Genomic DNA, 21,195 nt, shown 5'->3' on the forward strand with positions numbered 1-21,195 from the left:
GTGAGAAGCTCTTATGTGTCTGTTGTACTGGCTGTGAAGTTTTTATGTTTCTGTGAGGCCAAAGATGAATTTCCACAATGTGGTCAATAAAGATCTCTATTTTCTATTCCATAGAAAGTGACCCATGCTTGCACAAAAAAGGGCAACAACAGATTCAATGAAACAAGAATAAAAAAAAAATTCACAAAAACTGTCAACCTCAAAACTGAAATGTTGGTACTAAAAATACCTACCCAGATGTGTTTTCACACACAGCATCAACCTGTGGCTCAAGGCTCAGTTGGTTGTCAGTCACAGAACTCAAATACTACTAATCCACCAGTTCAGCGTTCTGATTTCAGCTTTATCACAAATCAGCGGACTCGATGTTGTTCACTTCTCATATATTCCCATTGCGCTGTTTTCTCATATGATCTATGGTCACTACATTTGCCCGTAGACACTCGACATCCATGCACTTCAATGGGACTGAGTGGAACAGTTTTTCTCATTGCCTCAAAACTGGACGGTAATTGGATAAATGTCATGATGTTGTCCCACCCCCGGATGCTGAGTGTCTCTGGGGGTGAATGGAGCTGCTATTTTGAGATCTACTCCTTCACTGACAGAGTTCAGTTTAATACTGTTGTGCATTCTGCTGTGAAATCGAGAGAAACCACTACGAAATTACTTGTTTATTTCTTGGACTGTAAATAAAACACACTCATTGTACTTCCTTGTTTCAATTTAACATAATTTCAACCTTTTCTTGTTTACTTGGTACAATAAGGTCACTGACCATTTTCTTAAAAAGGAACGCAGGGCCAAATTTATGTTTATATAACTTGACTTTTTTTTTTTAATGTAAGCCGACAATGAGCTTCCCCTGTCTGAAAGACAAGCAGCCGCCACTGCTATATATGCATGCTATTGTTCTATATTCTAGATGTATAATAGATAGACTAGATGTGTAGTAACACTGAAGTATCGTTGCCTTCAACACCAGCAATAAAAATAGCTCCTTAAAGAAAAGACTAGAGAGACATAATAGAAAACTAGAACTCATGGCCTGCAAGGTTTATTTACTTTTTTTTTTTCTAACTCCAGTTCAGTAGGTGGCAGCAGGAGAACAAAAAAACTTCTCTGCAATGACCTGAAAACATTAGAAGAAGAAAAATGCACTTGGCAGATAAAAGATAAAGCACACTGATGATGATGAACAGCAGGGTTTTGTGCAAACATGACCGTTTGTTTCTTTTCAGAATAGCTTACCCCCCATAAGCCCTACTCTCCATTCTACGTCTTCATTTCTGTATATAGTAATTATTTTTTAATCTGTTTATTTCTTTGTATTTTATGGATTGTTTGTTTTATCTTGTTGTACAGTGTCCTTGGGTGTCTTGAAAGGCACTTATAAATAAAGTTGTTTATTATTATTATTATTATTATTATTATTATTATTATTTTTATTTTTATTATTAATAATAATATATTAAACATAAAACCCTCCTGTGCTGTATTTGAACATCTCAGCTTCATCATGTATTAGACTGATGACAGTCACAGGTTTCCGCCTTTATGCACTGATTGACTGAAGTGACTTCAGGTGTGAATCTGCAGCAGAGAGGAGGTGGAAGGTGGACGTCTGTGAGCTGGAGAAGGAAAGGAGTGTGTGCTTTTCTTTTCTTGTTTTCTTAACTCCAGTGATCAATAAAACCACCTCCAAAACCAGCACAAGAAGCAGCAGGTTTTTGTTTTCCTGACAGGAAATGGACGAAAGGTAAAGACTGTTCCCATCTGTTGTGTTTTCCATGTAATGTATAGACATGGAACTAACAGACAGAAAAAATATTAAGGCCAAATATTAACCCATTAATCACTGCAATTATTCCATATTTAGCATTTTAATTAAAAAAAAAAAACGCTGATTTTTGTTTCTATTAGAGACTGAAACAAAATGTGCTGTGAGATTTTCATAACATGTATTTATTATGCTTTGGTCTGGAAGAAATATGTAAATGATAAAAAAATATATATATATATTATTTACAGCACTACAAACATAAGACAATGTTGCAGAATATGCATTTCTGTAGATTAACTGTGTATTGACTCAACCTTAAACACATACACCATTGAAATTAATCAATACAGCAGTTAAAATAACTAGAAAAAAACAGTAAAACATTGATCAGGAACACTACTGCAAAATGAATGCTTTGTTTTCTGACATTTGGCTGATGATAGAAACTTTTACATAAGTTATAGATTTGAAGACTTGCATTTAATCCAGTTCATGAATCTAAATCATGATCTGTACTTTCCTTCTGTTTTTTTAAACCTTTATTTAAGCAACACCAAGAGACAAGGAAACTTATGTACAATAAGATACAATATTTACATGAAATCATCACAATGTGGGGGGAGGGAGGGGGTTGGGGATTAGGATATAGGCTGTAGTATGTAATGTACAAAAGAAACAAAATGTATGACTAACCAGGTAGTACAGATCAACATCCTGTCTTGGTTGTGTAAATGTTTTATGCATGTGGGATGTGTATGTGGTGTGAATGTCTCAAAAAGTCAGGGGTATGACGAAAGATAATCATTAATTAACTGAAAATGAGTGAGAAGAAGAGAAAGGAAAAAAGTTATATACATACAGTCATGTAAAAAATTATTAGACCATCAAAAGTCATCAAAAAGAATGGTTATGCGATCAAGTCCTAACTCCTGTGTGTATCATGTGACTAAAACAGACAGAAAATAAAACATGGAATGTCTAAAAGCACTGTTTTTGTCAGTACAATGCCATAGATACTGATGTAAGAACTGAAGTGATTTTGGATAGATAGATTATCAAGAAAACCATAGAAAATGGATAGATATCAGCTCTGAAATTAAACTGTTATGAGCTATTTTTGTTGTTCTCATTATATTTGTCCAAACAAATGTACCTTTAGTTGTTCCAGGCATGAAAATGAACAAGAAATTGAAGAAAACAAGGGTGGTCTGATATTTTTTTCTGTGACTGTATATACATATACACATATGCAGAGTTACAATGCGTTAGTAAATTTAGATTTGTTAGATGTTTGTTTTTTTTTTTTTTTTATAGTGAAAATAAACTGTTTATAGTGTGAAATGTAAATAGGGATTTAAAGGGGTCAAATTTTGCTAAACCCACTTTTATGACAATACCTCAAATAAGGGCATATATTTAACATATATCCTTAGTGTCCAGCCAGGGTCAGAGTGCAATATATATTTATCTGTACTGTTTCTTGGTTGGTAACATGCTTGTTTTTATTCTGTATATATATTTACACTTTTCTTTCTTTTAAACTGTTTTGCACTACGCACCGCTAGAGAGTTGTCTCTTTTAATTTCGTTGTACATATGTATAATGACAATAAAGGCATTCTATTCTATTCTATTCTATTCATCTTTGGTTCATTTATTTGTGTATTTGGACCCTAATAGTTCATAAAGTTTGAATTTGAACCCTCCAGGTGCTGCAAAGCTATCTTTATATTCATTTTGGCAAAAATCGAGTGGATTTCTACAACCTGTTTTAATTCCCGCTTAATTTGTTACATCTATAACTAGTTACGTCGCAACATTTGCACATAAAAGGTCAAGACTTTTGAGGAACATTTCTCCGAGTACGACATAATAGTTTGTCAGCAGCAGCGGTTGTAGTAAAAACTGAAAATATGTCCAAACCAGAGCTTAAACTGACATTTCTGGTGTCATTAGTCAGAAATAGGGTTGAAGATGGACCTGTGGAGTTGAATTAATGAAGAATTCAGACCTAGTCATAGCATTTACAGTTTACGTAGACCACAGGGAAATGTTTAAAAATGCATAATTCCATTTAAAAAAGTAAAATATCACTCCTTTAAGTGTCTGTACTGTGCATTAAAAACACATAAGGTTGTGATGGTGTGTACTTTCTAATGCTGTTCTTCCTCTTCCACCAGCTCCAGAGCTCGCAGAATATCTTGTTCCAAAGTGCTGCGTTTTTTCTGGAGTTTGACCCGTAAGAAACCTCTGGATCCAGAAGGGGAGGAGTCCACCTTCTGCCGATGCCTGACCACCTTGGACCTGGTGGGTCTGGGGGTCGGCAGTACGTTGGGGGCCGGGGTTTACGGCCTGACAGGTGAGGTGGCCAGAAACATGTCCGGTCCCAGCATCATCATCTCCTTCCTGGTGGCTGCCGTGGCCTCGGCCTTTGCAGGGCTGTGCTATGCAGAGTTTGGGGCCCGGGTCCCCAAGATGGGCTCAGCCTACCTCTACAGCTACGTGACTGTGGGGGAAGTGTGGGCCTTTGTGACCGGGTGGAACCTGGTGCTGTCATACGTCATCGGTGAGTAAAATAAAAACTAAACATGCATAGATTTTGTTTTTGCAGGGATTTACAGTTTGTGTTTTTTTATGGTAGACTGAATCAGTGACTGAAAATAGTTATTGTCTGAAAATAAGGTAATAAACCAGCTTGATATGTAAAGTGTCTTGAGATAACTTTTATGATTTGGTGCTATATAAATAAAATTTGATTGATTGATTGATTGATTAACCCTTTCATGCATGAATTATGAGAACCTTCATCAAGATTTTTTTTCTTGAGTGTTTTTATTCCTCCTCTGGCATGAAAATAACAATGTGATCGAGTTTTCTTTTTTTTTTTTATGTCGTTATAAAAATGTCCACTCAGCTACACCATGCATTTAATTTTTGAAGTAAAGAAACATGTATTTAAAACCTAATAGGGTCAAAACACAGTGATGTCCCATCAGAGAGCAAACTTTAATTGATTGCCATTCCAACATTTATTTCAATATAAAGTAGCTCCTTGTTTTGGATAATCCCTTATGGTCCAACTAAAGCAAAAATGAATTTAAAAGTAAAAATGTGGGTCATTTAGCAACGCTAATCTGTCAAATTGTCTCTAAAATGTCCCCGTTAGAGAGATTTCAAATACCGTGTTTTGACCCAAAAGCAGAAAGTGATATGAAAACAATGAAATTAAAACATTTTTAATGCTGCTAATCAGATTTTTTTGTCACATTTTAACATATTCTAATACTAGTTACTACTCACTTCATGGAGGTAATATGCAAAAAAAAAAAGAAAAAAAAAGGGAATTACAGTCTAACAATTAATAATTGATTTACACTCAAACATGTTACTGCAGATCAGGTTTATCAAGAACAGTAAAGTTACAGTAATGGTATGAATCACAGTGTCTTATGGGATGATGCATAAGTGTCCGCTGTGTTGGCTGATACGGAGCTAAAACAACAAAACCAATGAATATACAAGAGAACAGCTGTAGAATAACTGTCCACTGTAGTGACCACTGTGCATGAAAGGGTTAAATCTCATCAATTTAACATTCATTTCTGTTAATGATTTTAAAAGTATCTTGGGAAAATGCAGTGAAAGAGAAATCTCACTGTTTTTCTTGATGCCATTATGGTTGAATAGTTGTTATTGTGTTTTATTGTTCATTGTGTATCGTGTGTGTTTTATGTTGTTTGGACTTTGTATGGCTGCTACCTCGGCCTGGTCTCCCTCACAAAAGAGATTCATAATCTCAATGTGAATTCCTGGTTAAATAAAGGTAAAATAAAATTTAAAAAATAAACTTTAAAGTTCTTCTGCAAATATTCCTAACATGCACACATTGTATTGTAAATATTTTACATCCAATCCAACTTCATTTATAAAGCACTTTAAAATAACCACAGTGGACCAAAGTGCTGTACAGAAGAATAAAAGCACAATACAAATAAATAAAAGCATTAAAAACATTAAAATCAAGTCAAATAAAATAAAACAAGTTAAAACATAAAAACAGAAACAAAATGTCAACATTGCACGAGTGTTAAAAGGTCAAGGAGAACAGGTGGGTTTTAAGAAGAGATTTAAAAACAGGTAAGGAGGAAGTCTGTTTAAGTATTTTACATCAGTTTTAACTTTTTATACTCACTCTTCCTCATTTGTAACATCTTTCCAATGCAAGAAAGTAGAAATTGGATCCAGGGATAAATCCAGTCAGTTTGTATTTCAGTGTGAAATAAAAGAATAGCATTTTAAAAAAAGAAAGAAAAAAAGGTCAAATTAACCAAGTGAGTTGCAGATTTACAGTTTGGAAATGGGAGAAAAATGTAACTGTGGAAAAGTTTCAGTGTCTTATAAAAAAAAAAAAAATTAAAAAAAAAAAATTAAAAAAAAAAATCATTCAGCAAAAACACTTTAGTTTAATCATACAATCCCAAAAAAGTCTCTTCTAGAATGTTCAAATTGCAAATGTATTAGTTGCATGAATTCACCTTATTCCTTGTTTTTGACTGTGGCAGAAATTTTAACTCAAAAGACCTCTAAACAAATTTTATATTTTGTTGGTAATTATTGTAATAATTTCATTATTTATACATATTACTGTTTCAATAATGTAGAGATAATTATTTTTATTTATAAGTCATTTGAAACTGTCACAACATTACATTTATAGTTTTTTCACTCACAGATTTGTTTTAGATTCATCCTTATTTTTGTTTTTCTCATGTTTACCCTACTCCTGTTTTGTTTTCCTCTGTACATAAAACAAGAGGCTTTAACATGATTACATGAATATTTGGACGTTAATACAGAGATGAACAGAAAGGTGATTTAATGTTAAAAAAAAAAAAAAAAAGCATCCTGTTTTTACAATTAAGTATTAAAAAAAGAAAAAATATATAGCCTACTAAAATCATCCAGATGCTACTGAACATTATTGTTGTATTTGTGGACATTGATACAGGCCAGAACCAAATTACAACAGCTCCCTCTACTGGCCATGAGCAGGAAAGACTGTTTTCTATTCAGAATATATTCAGCACATTAAATCACTGTAATGAATATAAGGTGTATCGATAAACACTTAATTTAAATGAACAGATTAAAAATAGAATGAAACTAAACTATTAAAATAATACATCTGGGTGAAAGTGAACATCAGGGTAAATGTTTTGTTTTTTTGTTTTTTTTTCTCTGAAACAATAGTTTTGATCACTCAGTATGAAAGACATAATATCTCTAGTTTCAAAAACTGTGTTTATTTAATTTGTACCTGAATTACAACTGGATATAAATTAAAATATATGAGAATACAGTCTAAATTAAGAACAGTAAAGGTTGTAAATGAATGTAAACAGCATAAATTCAGAATGTTAATAGCAATGTGTAAATAAATGTGTTCATGTGTCTAATCTTATATTTCATAATAATCAAATACTGTAATGATTTTGAATGTTATTTATTATTTTTTTAAAAAATAGCGAACAGAACTTTTTGGTATTTTTTTCAAACCTTGAATAACTGCTGTATATTTTTCTTCACTCTGTTACTTTGTCAATGATGATAAAATCATGTTTTTAATTAAATATTTGGTTATTATTCTTTAATGACATGTTAAAGTGCTTACTTAGACCTACAATTTGAGCTATTATGGTTGCTGCTAAATTAATTATTAAACACGGATATGAAATGATTAGTATTGCTGTACAGTGCTTTGTCAGTCTGTTACTCACTTGAGGCCCATTGGTAAATTATTAATTTATTACTGTTTACTTTTTATGTGTGATTTGGGTTTTATTAGAAGATACATATGACTTGTTTGCATGTTGTTTCTTCAGATGAACAATTCATGGTTTGTTGGTTTAAAAAAAATTCACAGTTGGTATTTTTATATTATAAATATGTTACACACTTATGTTACAAAATGTGTTACACTAAAACATTGTCAGTTTTCTAAAAACCACCTCAGAATGGCTTCTTTACCTGGATCATTACATATAACCTTGCAACTGACTCCCTTGAAATTCTGGCACTATTGGCTGCATTTAGTCTTTAAATGAAATAACAGCAGGTTTATGTTTTACCTAAAATGGAAATAATCATCCAAGAGCGATGAGCTGCAGATGGAGCCGCGACTAAGACCATCATTCATCTTGTGTAATGGACACATAACTCAGTAAAATGAAGAAAAACCAGGAAAAGAAGCAAAGTCATGTACTGAGGTGGACAAAACCGGCTGGAACAACACCCACTTATGTCAGTTTAAGTATGTTTTACAGCTTTACATAGAACCTTTTTCTTTGGTTTTAGATTTTCTCAGCTGTGGACTCCTTGGGTGTGTGTGTGCGCGTGTGTGTGTACGTGTGTGTGTTTTTGTTTGTTTGTTTTTTAGCAGAACAGAATACTTAATTAATCCCAGGGGGAATATATTGTATGTTACAGTTGCTCCATTCAGGAATAATAAAAAGTAGCAGGAAATAAATTATCAATACAATAGAAAAAAAAAAAAACAAATATACGCCAAATGAATATACTGAAGCACTCTATCAAGACACAATTAAAACAGCCATTTATACAATATGTACTAGACCAGTGATTCTCAAACTTTTTACAGTGGAGTACCCCTGAAATGTATATATTTTAGCCAAGTACCACCAACTCTCACTTCAGCATTTTTGATTGGAAAAAATGAGGCAAAATGTGTTTATCTTTATTTTCAAAACTTTGTAAACAAGCAACATAAAATTAACTGTAATATGTCAAAAATGATGAATTTTTATATGTAAATTTTGCAAAATATAGACTGAAAAGTGCCCTCTTTCGCTGATGAGAAAAATAAATGAATTGGTTCTTAATGAATAAATGAACCTTTCATCATCAAAAAAAAAAAATTACTCAAACTCGTCTTGAATAATATAAAACAGAAATGTTCTTAAATGTTTCCAAAGCTTGGGGGGGGGGGGGGGGGGGGGGGCTATTGAAATGAAATAAGGTTAGGAGTGTCAGTTTTATTATATGGATTTATTTATTGTGTTTTATATTTCAGCATTGATCCTCATTATTTATTTTGTGTTCAGTACAATATGACTTATTTATGGAAGACGATTAGGACCATTGGGGAAAAAAAAACAAATAAAATTTGTAGATTTTATTATTATTCTGAGAAGAAAAGTCAAAATTCTGACATTTTTTCTCAGAATAAATGACAGTAAATACTAGCTAAGCTAAGGATGACAGGCTAAATGGTAGCTACAATAAGCAATGCTAGCTGTAGGTAACATGGTTCACAGATGTGGATACTGGGGTCTGCCACAATGTTTAATCCACAGAAGACACCTCTGCTGTTGAGTTTTAGGCTTTAGGAATGGGTGGAAGAGAACACCTCCTTCCAAACGTTCAGGGTATCTGCTGTCAGAATTACAGGTTCCATAGGCACACCGCTGCAACTTGCTCAATGCTAATTGTTTGTCACAGGTTCTGCTCCCTAGCAACGATTGCTACTGTAGGATTGGAAGTGGACCGTTTTAGGCCTCAGTCCGCCGATCGGTCACTTGTGTGCAACCTCCTCTTTTGTTCTTATCAGGAACTTCAACAGTGGCCAAGGCCTGGTCCGGGACCTTCGATGACCTGATACATAACGTAATTGCTGAATATCTAGAGGAGCACATACCTATGGACTCACCTGGTCTGGCCACTTACCCAGACTTCTTTGCTGCTGCACTGATAATGTTACTGGCTGGTAATATACAGAAAGTAACAATAGAATAAAAATGCTCTTGAATGACAGACTGAGTTCATGTTTTCTGTTCTCCTAGGGATCCTTGCATATGGTGTGAAAGAGTCTGTGATCCTAAATACTGTGTTCACCGGCGTGAATGTGACCGTACTGCTTTTTATCATCATCGCCGGTTTTATAAAAGGAGACATTAACAACTGGTTTATCAGTGCAGAGGCTGTTCTCAGTGCAACTGAACACATGAGGTATGTGATTGGGTTTTTTGAACGCTTATGCTCATTTGTGATAGGAATATATATACATATATATATATATATATATATATATATATATATATATATATGTATAGAAGCGAGCTGCTCTGGTAGTGTTATGGGGACAGTTTGTGCGTTGAGTCACGTGACTCGTTTTGTTTACAGCAGGGGTGTCAAACTCATTTTAGTTCAGGGGACACATTAAACCAAATTTGATCTGAAGTGGGCCGAACCAGTGAAATAACATAATAATATATAAATAATGTCATCTCCAAACTTTTCTTTATGTTTTAGAACGAAAAAGTAAAATTATGTGATGAAAATGTTTACATTTACCAACTGTCCTTTAAAACAATGTGAATAACATGAACAAACTGGAATTTCTTAAGAAAACTAAGTGCAATTTTAATGATATTATGTCTCAGTTTATCATTTAAATGTGTAAATTACAACTTACAGATCACAGTGGATCAAAAAATACACAAAAGATTGAATAACAGGCAGAATAATGGTAAAATTACACTTCAGACATTTTAAAATGATCACATTTGTTGAGGTTATTCATGTTTTTGTGAAATGTTAGTTTGTTTTGGTGTAAATACAGTAAAATGACATGAAAATATTTACATTTACAAGGACAAAAATTTGGAGTTGTGATCATTTATAGGTTATTATGATAGTATTTTACTGATCTGACCCACTTGAGATTAAATTGGTCTGTGTGTGGAACCTGAACTAAAATGATTAATGTCTTCAGTGTCATTTTTGCATTTCCGAATTCCTTTCCAGAGGCCAGACTGGACCCTTTGGCAGGCCAGATTTGGCCCCTGGGCCGGATGTTTGACACCTGTGGTTTACAGTGTCACCGAGTCATGTGACTGTGTGTGACCTTGCAAGTTGTAAATATGCATTAAAAGCAAGTCGCTGTTACGTAGTTCTATGGCTCATGTTATGCCTGTTGGGGAGAGAAGCTGAGTTAACTGGGTGGAGGGAATGTTTCAACTCAACACTATGACTGAAGGGTCTGTGCTGCTGCCATAGAGTATGTGCAGTTTTACCTATCTGAGGGGTGTCCAGTCCTGGTCCTCGAGGGCCGGTATCCTGCATGTTTTAGACGTATCCCTCTTCCAACAAGCACTGGAAGAGTGAAATTTCTAAAACATGCAGGATACCGGCCCTCAAAAACCAGGACTGGACACCCCTGACAATTGTGTTTGAAAAAGAAGGTTAAAAAAAACTGCCTCCTCATAGTCTTGTGGTTTTTCAGGAAAATACAAGACAATTGCTGAATACCACAAATCCTCTTGAAACACTGTTTGAGACAGTAGTGTTATTTTTATATACTTATACTTGTTAAAGGTTCATTGTCTCTATGGATTTGTTTACACTGTAGGCAAAAGTGCCCAAAAGCTGATCTCTTCTTTCATATGAGACTCAGATTTATTTTTTTCATGACAGTTTGACTAAAAATCACATGGAATCTGACCTGATGGATTCAGATCTGAGCCATTTCCACATGTGGCCCTGATCTGATCCTTTTCAATGAGAACATTAGAATTCATGCAGAAGAAATGTTTTTTAGATGTTGGAGAAAATTCACTTACCCAGCTGAACTCATGGTATTTTGACATAAAGCGCCCTCTGGTGGTCATGTAGTTTAACTTCAAAAAAATGTGATCACTTCTGATAAAAGGTGCTATTGTTATTTTGGACAGAAACCTGACATTGGAACAAAATGAAACACAAATTGAAGAGAATGACTTTGGCGTTGGTGGTTTCTTCCCCTTCCGTCTTGACGGTACCCTGGCAGGAGCAGCGACATGTTTCTATGCTTTCATTGGATTTGACTGCATCTCCACAACAGGTATCAGGTATTCTGTTTCTTCCCAAGAGCTGTCACCACACTTAACGGCAAAACATAAAAACCCTGGTTTTCTTTCTGTACAATCACTTACCTCAATGCATCCTCACGCAATCACCTCCAATAATGTGCAATAACCCCGTATAATGTGAATTATGTGCAATAATTCATGCAACAATCCTCTGTTCTTGCAATAACAATGCAATATTTATTCACATAACCTACATGCACTTTTTAAAGACTTTCATAGACATACATAATGTTAATATTGCTAATATCCATAAATATGCATTCTGTTAATACTGTTAATATTGTAAATATTGTCTTTTGTGTCTGTTATGTTTTATGTCTATTTTTATCACGTTCTTTCTGTTGTCACATATGTTATGTCTGTTTTCTCATATTTAATGTCTATTTTTATTTTATTCTACTTTTAGTTCTATTCCTATTATACTTTTGTGACATTTTATATTCTATTTTCTTATTTTACATTTTACAGGGTTCCCACAGGGTCTTAAAAAGTCTTGAATTTGCAAATCTGCATTTAATGTCTTAAAAAAGTCTTTAAAAGTTATTCAATTTGACATGGTAGATTTTAAGTTATGTTGCCATAAATTTATTTGCTGGATTGTGTTTAAGTGTGTCTGGGAAATGTCTAAGCTGCAAAGAAAGTAACGTTGGTCGACTTGGTTCCAACTCGACAATTTATATTGAAATTAGGAACCAATAATTGCTAACTTTGCAGCGCAGGCGTAACCGTAAATAAATACATTTTCCTAAATTCTAGGAGTCATGAGTTTTTGCCAGTGTGGCAATGAAATGGGCATTAAATTCTGCTTGAAGTAGTCTTAAAAAGGTCTTGTAGAAACCTCCCTTTCAGGCACAACACTTGTTCCATTTTCTTTTTTTTTTTTTAGTGTTTTTTTTTTTTTTTGTCTTGTTTTTGGGTTTTTTTTTCCTATGTTTTGTGTTATATTTGTGTCTGAAACTAACTTAACTAACTAACCTGTAGGAACCTTTTTGTAGTTTTCTGTAAATTTTTATTTGCTGATGTATTGGATTTTTATTGATATTGTTTGCACTGACTAGAGTAGCACTCCTAATTCCGCTGAACACACCATGACATTCTATTCTATTCTATTCTATTCTAGTTGACATGATCTCACATCATTTAATTGTACAATTTCAAAGAGCAGATGAATTTCTTTTCTTAATCATAAAACATGCAATCCATTCCAAAGCATGTCAGAGTACATGATACAGTTGCAGAAAATATTATTAGACCATCAAAAGTCATCAAAAACAATGGTTATGCAACCAAGTACTAACTCCTGTGTGCATCATGTGACTAAAACAGACAGAAAAGAAAACATGGAATGCCTAAAAGCACTGTTTTTGTCAGTACAATGCCATAGATATTGATGTAAGAACTGAAGTCATTTTGGTTATTATCAAGAAAACAATGGAAAATGTTTAGATATCAGCTCTTAAATTAAACTCTTATGTGTTATTTTTGTTGTTATCATTATATTTGTCCAAACAAATGTACCTTTAGTTGTACCAGGCATTAAAATAAACAAGTAACTGACGAAAACAAAGATGGTCTGAGGTTTTTTTCCGTGACTCTGTCGTTTTGGACTCGGATTCTAACCTGTGACATGTTTTAGGCGAGGAGGTGAAGAACCCCAGGAAGGCGATTCCTCTGGGGATCATGTTATCGCTGCTCGTCTGCTTCCTGGCCTACTTCGGCGTGTCAGCTTCTCTGACACTTCTGATGCCCTACTATCTGCTCGACACTCGCAGCCCTCTACCTGTGGCCTTTGAACACATCGGGTGGGAGACGGCAAAGTATGCGGTGGCTGTGGGATCCCTGTGTGCACTGTCAACCAGGTACTCGACTGAACCTCTACAGCAGGAGTGTCAAACTCATTTTAGTTCAGGAGCCACATTCAGCCCTATGTAATCTCAAGTGGGCCAAACCAGACAAGTAATAACATAATAATATATAAATAATGTCAAGTACAAATTTTTCTCTATGTTTTAGAGCAGTGTTTATCAACCTTGGGGTCGGGACCCCACGTGGGTCGCATGGAATTCAAATGGGGTCGCCTGAAATTTCTTGTAATTGATTAAAAAAAAAAAAAAGTAAGTTTTTATTTGTTTTTCTAATGAAAAATATATGGTGAGTTGACAGAAACAATCCCAATCCATAAAAGACATGACAAACTGTGAAGCTGAAACTGAAGCACTGTGGTTCTGTTTATCTGTAAAATGTTCATTGTGGTCGGTTTCAGATGCTGCAGCTCTTTCATAATTCATAGTTTGAGTTGTTGTTTGTTCAGTGTTAATTGTCAGCCTTGGAAATCCAAGCTGGACTGACTGTACATATCCTGACCAAGGAAAATAAAATTCTCACTTTGTGCAGTAATCTACACCTGGCTTTTCTGCCTCCGTCCATAATAATATACATTATATAGAGTAAATGTCAACTAAAATTAATGTTTATTTGCAACATAGTATAGCAAACTATTACACAATCAAAAATAAATTATTTTTAGCGAAAAAAATCTCTGTTTCGAATGTCTGGGGTCACCAGAAATTTGTGATGTTAAAATGGGGTCACGAGCTAAAAAAGGTTGGGAACCACTGGATTAGTGATACTTAGGCTATCACTTGGGCTTTACAAATTCGATGACAAAATGATGACGAGGTCATACGCAGCTTTAAGAAATGTAAAAATAAAAACACAAAAAAAAGAGAGAAAAAATCCTTTGGGAAATTGCCACAAAAGTAGCATTGGGTCATTATGGGTTAAGATAAGATGTACTTTATTGATCCCAGAATGGGGAAATTTAAATGCACAGCTGCACAAGACAATAAACATTAAATACAATAGAAAAATAAAGAGATTTGTTAGTGACTGTATTACATAAATAGTAAATAAAGTAACAAGTATGTAGTAGGAGATATAATTACTCTAATTTATCTGAAGGGTGGTGGTGTGAAAGTAAACATACCATACACTTCGTTGCAGTTGTGTTGTATTGCTTCTCTGGAATACCACAGAAGAAGACCAAGGTTTGTTTTTGTCATGCAGTCTCCTGGGAGTGATGTTTCCGATGTCGAGGGTGCTTTTTGCCATGGCGAGAGACGGCCTGCTCTTCAAACCTCTCGACTACATGAGCTCCAGACAGAGTCCTGTCACATCTACGCTGTGTTCAGGAGCTGTCGCTGGTAAAATGATTTGGCTAATAATCTGGAACAGTTTTGAAAATGTAACTTAAAAAGAAGCAACACTATAACTTTGTTGGACTTGTCTTCCATTTTAGACAGAACAGGCATGGGGTATTATCTTTTTTTTGTTTTGTCAGCTTCATTTTAATAGTAAATATGCATCATTTCCTCACATTCACACCATGAAACATTGAAGAAGTTGCAAACAAATGCAACTTAGGTCATACAATCATTTTTTAATTATTTAAAGCAGGTTATAGAAATGATGTTGAAACATTATCATTAACGAAAACTAACAAAATGACGAAAACTAGAATTGTAAAAACATTTTCGTTAACTGAAATAAATAAAACTATCATTAAAAGAGAAAAAAAAATAACTGAAACTGTATTGTGTGCTTACAAAACTAAAACGTGTAAAAATTATGGATAAAATTCCCTTCGTTTTCATCTTTGTCAATGACGGATTGTTACAAAATTGATTTATTTCTCTCGAGCAATTTTAGCTGCTGGCACCATATAATATTTAACGGTCCGTCACTTGTGGTTTAGAGTCGTCTCCTCGTCCCCACTCTACCTGGAAACATGGAGACTAAAGTTGGGAAAAAGCAGCAGAGTCCTGTCTGGGATTTATTTGAATACGACAGAGAAGAAGAGAAAAGATACGACAAAACTAAAATTAATACTAAAACTAAGCATTGAGAAAAAAATGAAAACTAATAAAAACTAGCAAACCTGCTCTAAAAATGAATTAAAACTAATTGAATTAGAGAAAAAGAGTCAAAACTAAATAAAACTAAACTACAATGAAAAATCCAAAACTATTATAACCTTGTGTTGAACAAAAGCTAATGTTTAGCAAACAACAAAAGGAAAAGTCGGCCTTAATGCTGCCTTCAAGTGCCATCGGGAAGATGATCCTTTCCACTTGTGAATTAGAAATTACGAGCGTGATTTGTTCGGGTGCTTTTGTTGTTGTAGCGAAATTAAAAATGGCTGCCACACAATTTATCGTGACCTGCTACGTGGTAAACCTGTTTTGGACATGTTAATTCATCTGCTACAGCATTTTTAATTTATTTATTTATTGCAAATTATGCATACTATAAATGTGCAAAATCATCAGCTAGCTGCAGAACATTAATAAAGTCATTGTCTATCATTCACAATGAATCCCTTGTTGCTCTCCAACATGATGAAAAGCTCAAAGGTTATTTCATCTCAGCAGCTCATGTATCAGTATTTTCCCCAGTTCTCCATTGGCAAATACGACAAGAAGGGGCTTTGATGTCCAGTTTTTGTGGATTTGAAAATTGGATGTTCTAGTTCGTACCTAGTATTTACCATAATTCCCAAAGCATGTGAAGGCAGAATGAGGAGCAAAGATGAAACTGAAAAAAGTGACTTTCCGCCAGTTGTTTAACAAACTATGACCCCTTTAAACACATTTGTAGTCGAATGTTACCTGCACCAAGGAGGTTATGTTTTCATCACGGTTTGTTTGTTTGTCTGTTAGCAGGATAACTCAAAAAGTTACAGACGGATTTTCAGGAAATTTTCATGAAATGTTGATACTGGCACAAGGAACAAATGATTAAATTTTGGTGGTGATGGGGGTGGGGGGGCAGGACGGGAGTGATCTGCCTTGGTGGAGGTCTGCGCTCTCCGAGTGCTTTTCTAGTTCCTACTGATTTCTGCAGGGTCACTTTCTCTTCCTTTCCCTGCAGCTGTCATGGTGCTGTTGTTTGACTTAAAGGCTCTGGTTGACTTGAGTTCCGTTGGGACCATCTTTGCCTACACTGTCATTGCAGTGTGTGTTCTCATACTGCGGTAAGTACCCAGAACAAACTAACATGAAACATTTCATTTGGATCATGGGTTAAAGTCGTACAATGTACATGTTTTCCTTCAGATACAAGGAGGACTCTGGTTTTATCCACCGATCGGAGCCGTTCACAGTTTTGGGGCTGATCAAGCCTCCATCTCGATCTACACGCCGCACCTCAGAAAACGTCAACATCCTGACCATCATCATCTGTGAGGAATATTTAACTGAAGCCGTCTTCTTCTACACATGAGCTGCTGTGACATTTCTCAATACCTGTTACTTCCTCTTATGTTGACACCAGAGTTATTATAGTTTTGACAATTTTTACCTCCACCAGGAGGTATTGTGATCAACTGCGTGCGTGCATCTTTGCGTGTTTGTTTATTTGTTAGCAAGATAACTCAAAAAGTTATGGACGGATTTTCATGAAATTTTCAGGAAATGTTGATACTGGCATAAGAAAGAAATTATTAAATTTTGGTGGTGATTGGGGGTGGGGGGGGCAGATCTGTCATGGTGGAGGTCTGCGCTCTCTAAGTGCTTTTCTCGTTATATTAGTTCTCGATTGTTGATTCAACTGAATTTTAATTACCTGATATAAGTAGTCGTAGTTTTTTACCTCCGCCAAGGAGGTTATGTTTTTGTCGGCATTGGTTTGTCTGTTTGTCTGTGTGCAAGATAACTCAAAAAGTTATGGATGGATTCAGATGAAAATTTCAGGAAATGTTGATACTGGCACAAGGAACAAATGATTAAATTTTGGTGGCGGGGGGGGGGCACTGATCTGCCTTGGCGAAGGTCTGTGCTCTACGAGTGCTTTTCTCAAAAAGACAGCGCAGACCTCCGCCAAGGCAGATCAGTGGCCCCCCCCACCCCCGATCACCACCAAAATTTAATCATTTGTTCCTTGTGACAGTATCAACTTTTCCTGGAAATTTCACCCAAATCTGGCGCACTGATCTGCCTTGGCGGAGGTCTGCACTCTCCGAGTGCTTCTAGTTTTTCAATGTTAACCTCCTCAGACCCAGCTATGGGTTTTCTGTCCACATTTGTGGACAAGAGTTTCACAACTTCATCCAAAAAAAAAAAGAAAGAAAACTGTCCACCACAAAGGACGTTCCATAAAAATTTAAAAAGCTGCATCTGAAAAAACTGTTGCATCATGTTTCCAATATAGGCACTTATTTAATAAGAAACAAAAAAACTTGCACTTTGCTGACATTTCCTGGGTCTTAGGAGGTTAATTCAAGATGGAAAATGACAATGAAGAGGAGTTTTATCAACAATTCTATTACATCTTGCTTTATGTTGCATTATTCATTGTTGCTTTTAGATAATTCTGTATTTTCTTCAATTTTTCATTGACTCTTTACTATTTGTTTTCCCAATTATGCTTTTGTCATGTATATTACTTTTTCATACTGTGAGTTTGTAACATGTTCTGAAGGTTCTGTTTCTCCTCCTCAGTGTTCCTGGTGCTCATTTTGAGCGTTCTGCTGTCCGATTCCCTGGATTCCCTCCGGAGGCGAGAGGTGTGGAGTCTTCTGTTGGTCTCTGTCCTTGCGCTGACACTCGTCCTCACCGTCGTTATCATCTGGAAACAGCCACAGAGCAGAACTAAAGCTGCTTTCATGGTAAACTGGAGGGGTGGCGGCTGGTGGGACAGTCGGCTTTAAACACAGGATTTCATGCTTCCTCAGGAGTTTTGCCTCTGGACATGTCTTGTTTGGTGGATCAGTTGGGGTAGGGGGGACTATTAATAGGGTTTTACAGGGCACACAGAGTTGACTGCACTCAAGTGATGTGTCAAGACAAGTTAGCCCAGTAAACAAAGAGGCTCCTGAATTTAGAGATTTATGCGCCTTAATATAAATAATAACTACTGTGCATTACTTCTAAAACCATTCAGTGTCAACGGGAATCCACATCACAACTGTAACAGAGAAACATGTTACTGAGATCACTATCAGAGTAATTTGATGAATGACAAAAACACTGATCCCGTTCACAGTGACCATGTAAACAACATAATCTGATGCGTTCAGATTATTATTATTTAACGAAAATAATGTCGTGCTTTTATGATATTAAAGTCGTAATATTTCAAGAATAAAGCCATAATATTATGAGAATACTAAACGGGTGGGAAAAATATAATTACAAGAATAAAGTCGTACCCACTCATCACATAATGGAGAACTTGGAACATTTTGTGAGGTTTTACTTTCATTTGGGGTTCATCCTGTCCAACAGCAGTAAAAGCTGCTGTTTGTAAGCGGAAATTCTGTCGAATTTTCAAAATATTACAACTTTAATCTCATAAAAGTATGACATTATTTTTGTTCAATAAGTTTTTTGAAAACTATGACTTTATTCTCATTTTATAATGACTTTATTCTTGAATATTATGACTTTATTCTTGTAGTGACAAGCATTTTTATTTTGTCATGTGGCCCTAATACACTTTCATAATTATTTATGATAATAAGAATATTAAGTAATGACTGGTTTTTCAATAATCTGATTTTTAATTTACAAAGGTAAATGAAAATCAGTTTCTAATCATTTAATAATGAATTGTATTTTGTGTTCATTGTCTTTTCATAGGTTTGTGCTTTTGCATTGTCATTTCATTTAGCCAAGTTATTTTTGTACAGCTAGATTTATCGTTAGAGTTTATGAACTATGATATGTTTTACTGACCATTTTTTCCTCTGCTTCAGAAACTCCGTATCCTCAAATCCTTTTCTCAAGTTTTCCCATTTCTATGGGTTAAGATACTTGCATATAAAGTTAATCTTTGGTATGATTTAGTCCTAAACATAAGGGGAAATTATCAGGAAACAGCCATAAATACATCTATTTTCTAAGAATGTAAGTAAATAGTAAGTAAGTAAATTTTATTTATAGAGCACTTTTCATAGACAGAGTTGCCAAGTGCTTTACAGTGCAAAATACAAATAAAATACCATTTAAAAATACAATAAAGTACAATTAAGATACAATTGTGATAATTGTGAAGACACACATGTGATCAGGAGCCATTTGTCTTTATGATCATGGAGTTTATTCCAAATTCTATGTCTTTTAAATACATTCTATAGGTTCCTGGACTCCCTTTAATTCCAATTGTAAGCATTTTCATCAACACCTATTTGATGGTTCGACTGGGAGAGGAAACTTGGATCATTTATTGTATCTGGATGGCAGCCGGTAAGGACACACACACACACACACACACACACACACACACACAAAACACCGCCCTTTACAAAACAGTACATTCCTCCAGTTTGATACAAATTGAGTCAACTGAGACACTGGAGCCTCTTGTCATATGTTTCCTCAGGCTTGATCATCTACTTTGCTTACGGCGTTCATCACAGTGTCCAACAACAAAGGCAACAGGAGATTCTGCAAAATATTATAAATAGAAATATTATGGATGAAGTTTCTGCTGCTTGAGGTTCTGTATTGAATTGTATTTGGTTAAAGTTGATCAAGGAATCACCTAGAAATATTTTAAAGCGTAGTTTGAATAAGTAAGTTAATAAGTTTACTTAAACTCTCGGGATGTTTTTATGTAAAAAAAAAAAAAAAAACATGATGAAAGACTTGTGTAATCTAAGTGCTGTTATGGAAAACTGTAACTTATAATACTCTCATTTGTTCTTTTATCTGTTTTGACTCAGAAATCAACCAAGATTGTCCAGGCATGGATGTAATTTTTATTTAAATACTGATTAATCATGTAAAATTATTTTAAATCTGTAAAAATAAATGATAACGTGTTAAAATAATACATTTCACTTCAGTGGATAATTGTTTAAGCGTCTTTGTTCTGTGTGCTGAGACCAGTAATGGAATCTAACATAGTACTGTACTTGAGTATTTCAATTTTCTGCATGTTTTATTCTTCTACTGCACTTCATTTAATAAATATTGTACTTTTATTCCTTTATATTTCGCTGACATATTTAGTGTATTTTTCAGACTACCACTTTTCATCTATTCCTGTCCAGTGAAAATGATTCATCTCAAAATGAGTTAGAAATTTGTGTTAAACTGAAGGATGAAGTGTTTCTTCACCCACTACTTCTGATCTACTGATGTAAATGTTTAATACCTGTTGATCCACTAATCCTATCAATACATGTAAATAATTGGTGTAAAATACAGTTCGTCATTTTTTCATGGTCATCAGATATGACCCGTTCAGATGTTCAGAGGCTCCATAGTTACCATGGAAACACCATCATCTTCTACAACATTGATTCACCAGTAAAACCCATGGAGATGGATCAATGACAGTGGATGGACACACTGGGTTTAGATTAGGGATGCACCAGTCCGACTTTTTCAGTTCTGATGCTGATACTGATGCGGGGTCCTTGCATATCAGCCAATACTCGATACTGATCTGATATCATTGTTGATTTAGAGCAGAGGTTCTCAAC

The 21,195-nt window shown here is 34.9% G+C and overlaps 1 protein-coding gene across 1 annotated transcript; it reads left to right on the top strand.

The window, feature by feature from the left end:
- Positions 1–1,748: 1,748 nt before the first annotated feature.
- LOC115434582 (cationic amino acid transporter 2-like) lies at positions 1,749–20,203 on the top strand. Its single transcript, XM_030156617.1, has 13 exons — positions 1,749–1,759; positions 3,963–4,348; positions 9,410–9,565; positions 9,642–9,788; positions 10,484–10,492; positions 11,549–11,680; positions 13,345–13,567; positions 14,775–14,911; positions 16,638–16,740; positions 16,823–16,947; positions 18,206–18,372; positions 19,843–19,951; positions 20,088–20,203. Exons 1-13 carry the CDS (start codon positions 1,749–1,751, stop codon positions 20,201–20,203), a joined length of 1,821 nt encoding a protein of 606 aa, XP_030012477.1.
- The last annotated feature ends 992 nt before the right edge of the window (positions 20,204–21,195 follow it).

Source organism: Sphaeramia orbicularis, chromosome 15 (assembly GCF_902148855.1).
Source record: "Sphaeramia orbicularis chromosome 15, fSphaOr1.1, whole genome shotgun sequence".
NCBI classification, from domain to species: domain Eukaryota; kingdom Metazoa; phylum Chordata; class Actinopteri; order Kurtiformes; family Apogonidae; genus Sphaeramia; species Sphaeramia orbicularis.

Bases quoted from the DNA above. Each gene is read 5' to 3' on its own strand.
- LOC115434582 (XM_030156617.1), top strand. The intron at 16,741-16,822 runs GTAAGTACCCAG...GTTTTCCTTCAG, and splicing joins GTGTGTGTTCTCATACTGCG to ATACAAGGAGGACTCTGGTT. The intron at 19,952-20,087 runs GTAAGGACACAC...ATGTTTCCTCAG, and splicing joins TTGTATCTGGATGGCAGCCG to GCTTGATCATCTACTTTGCT.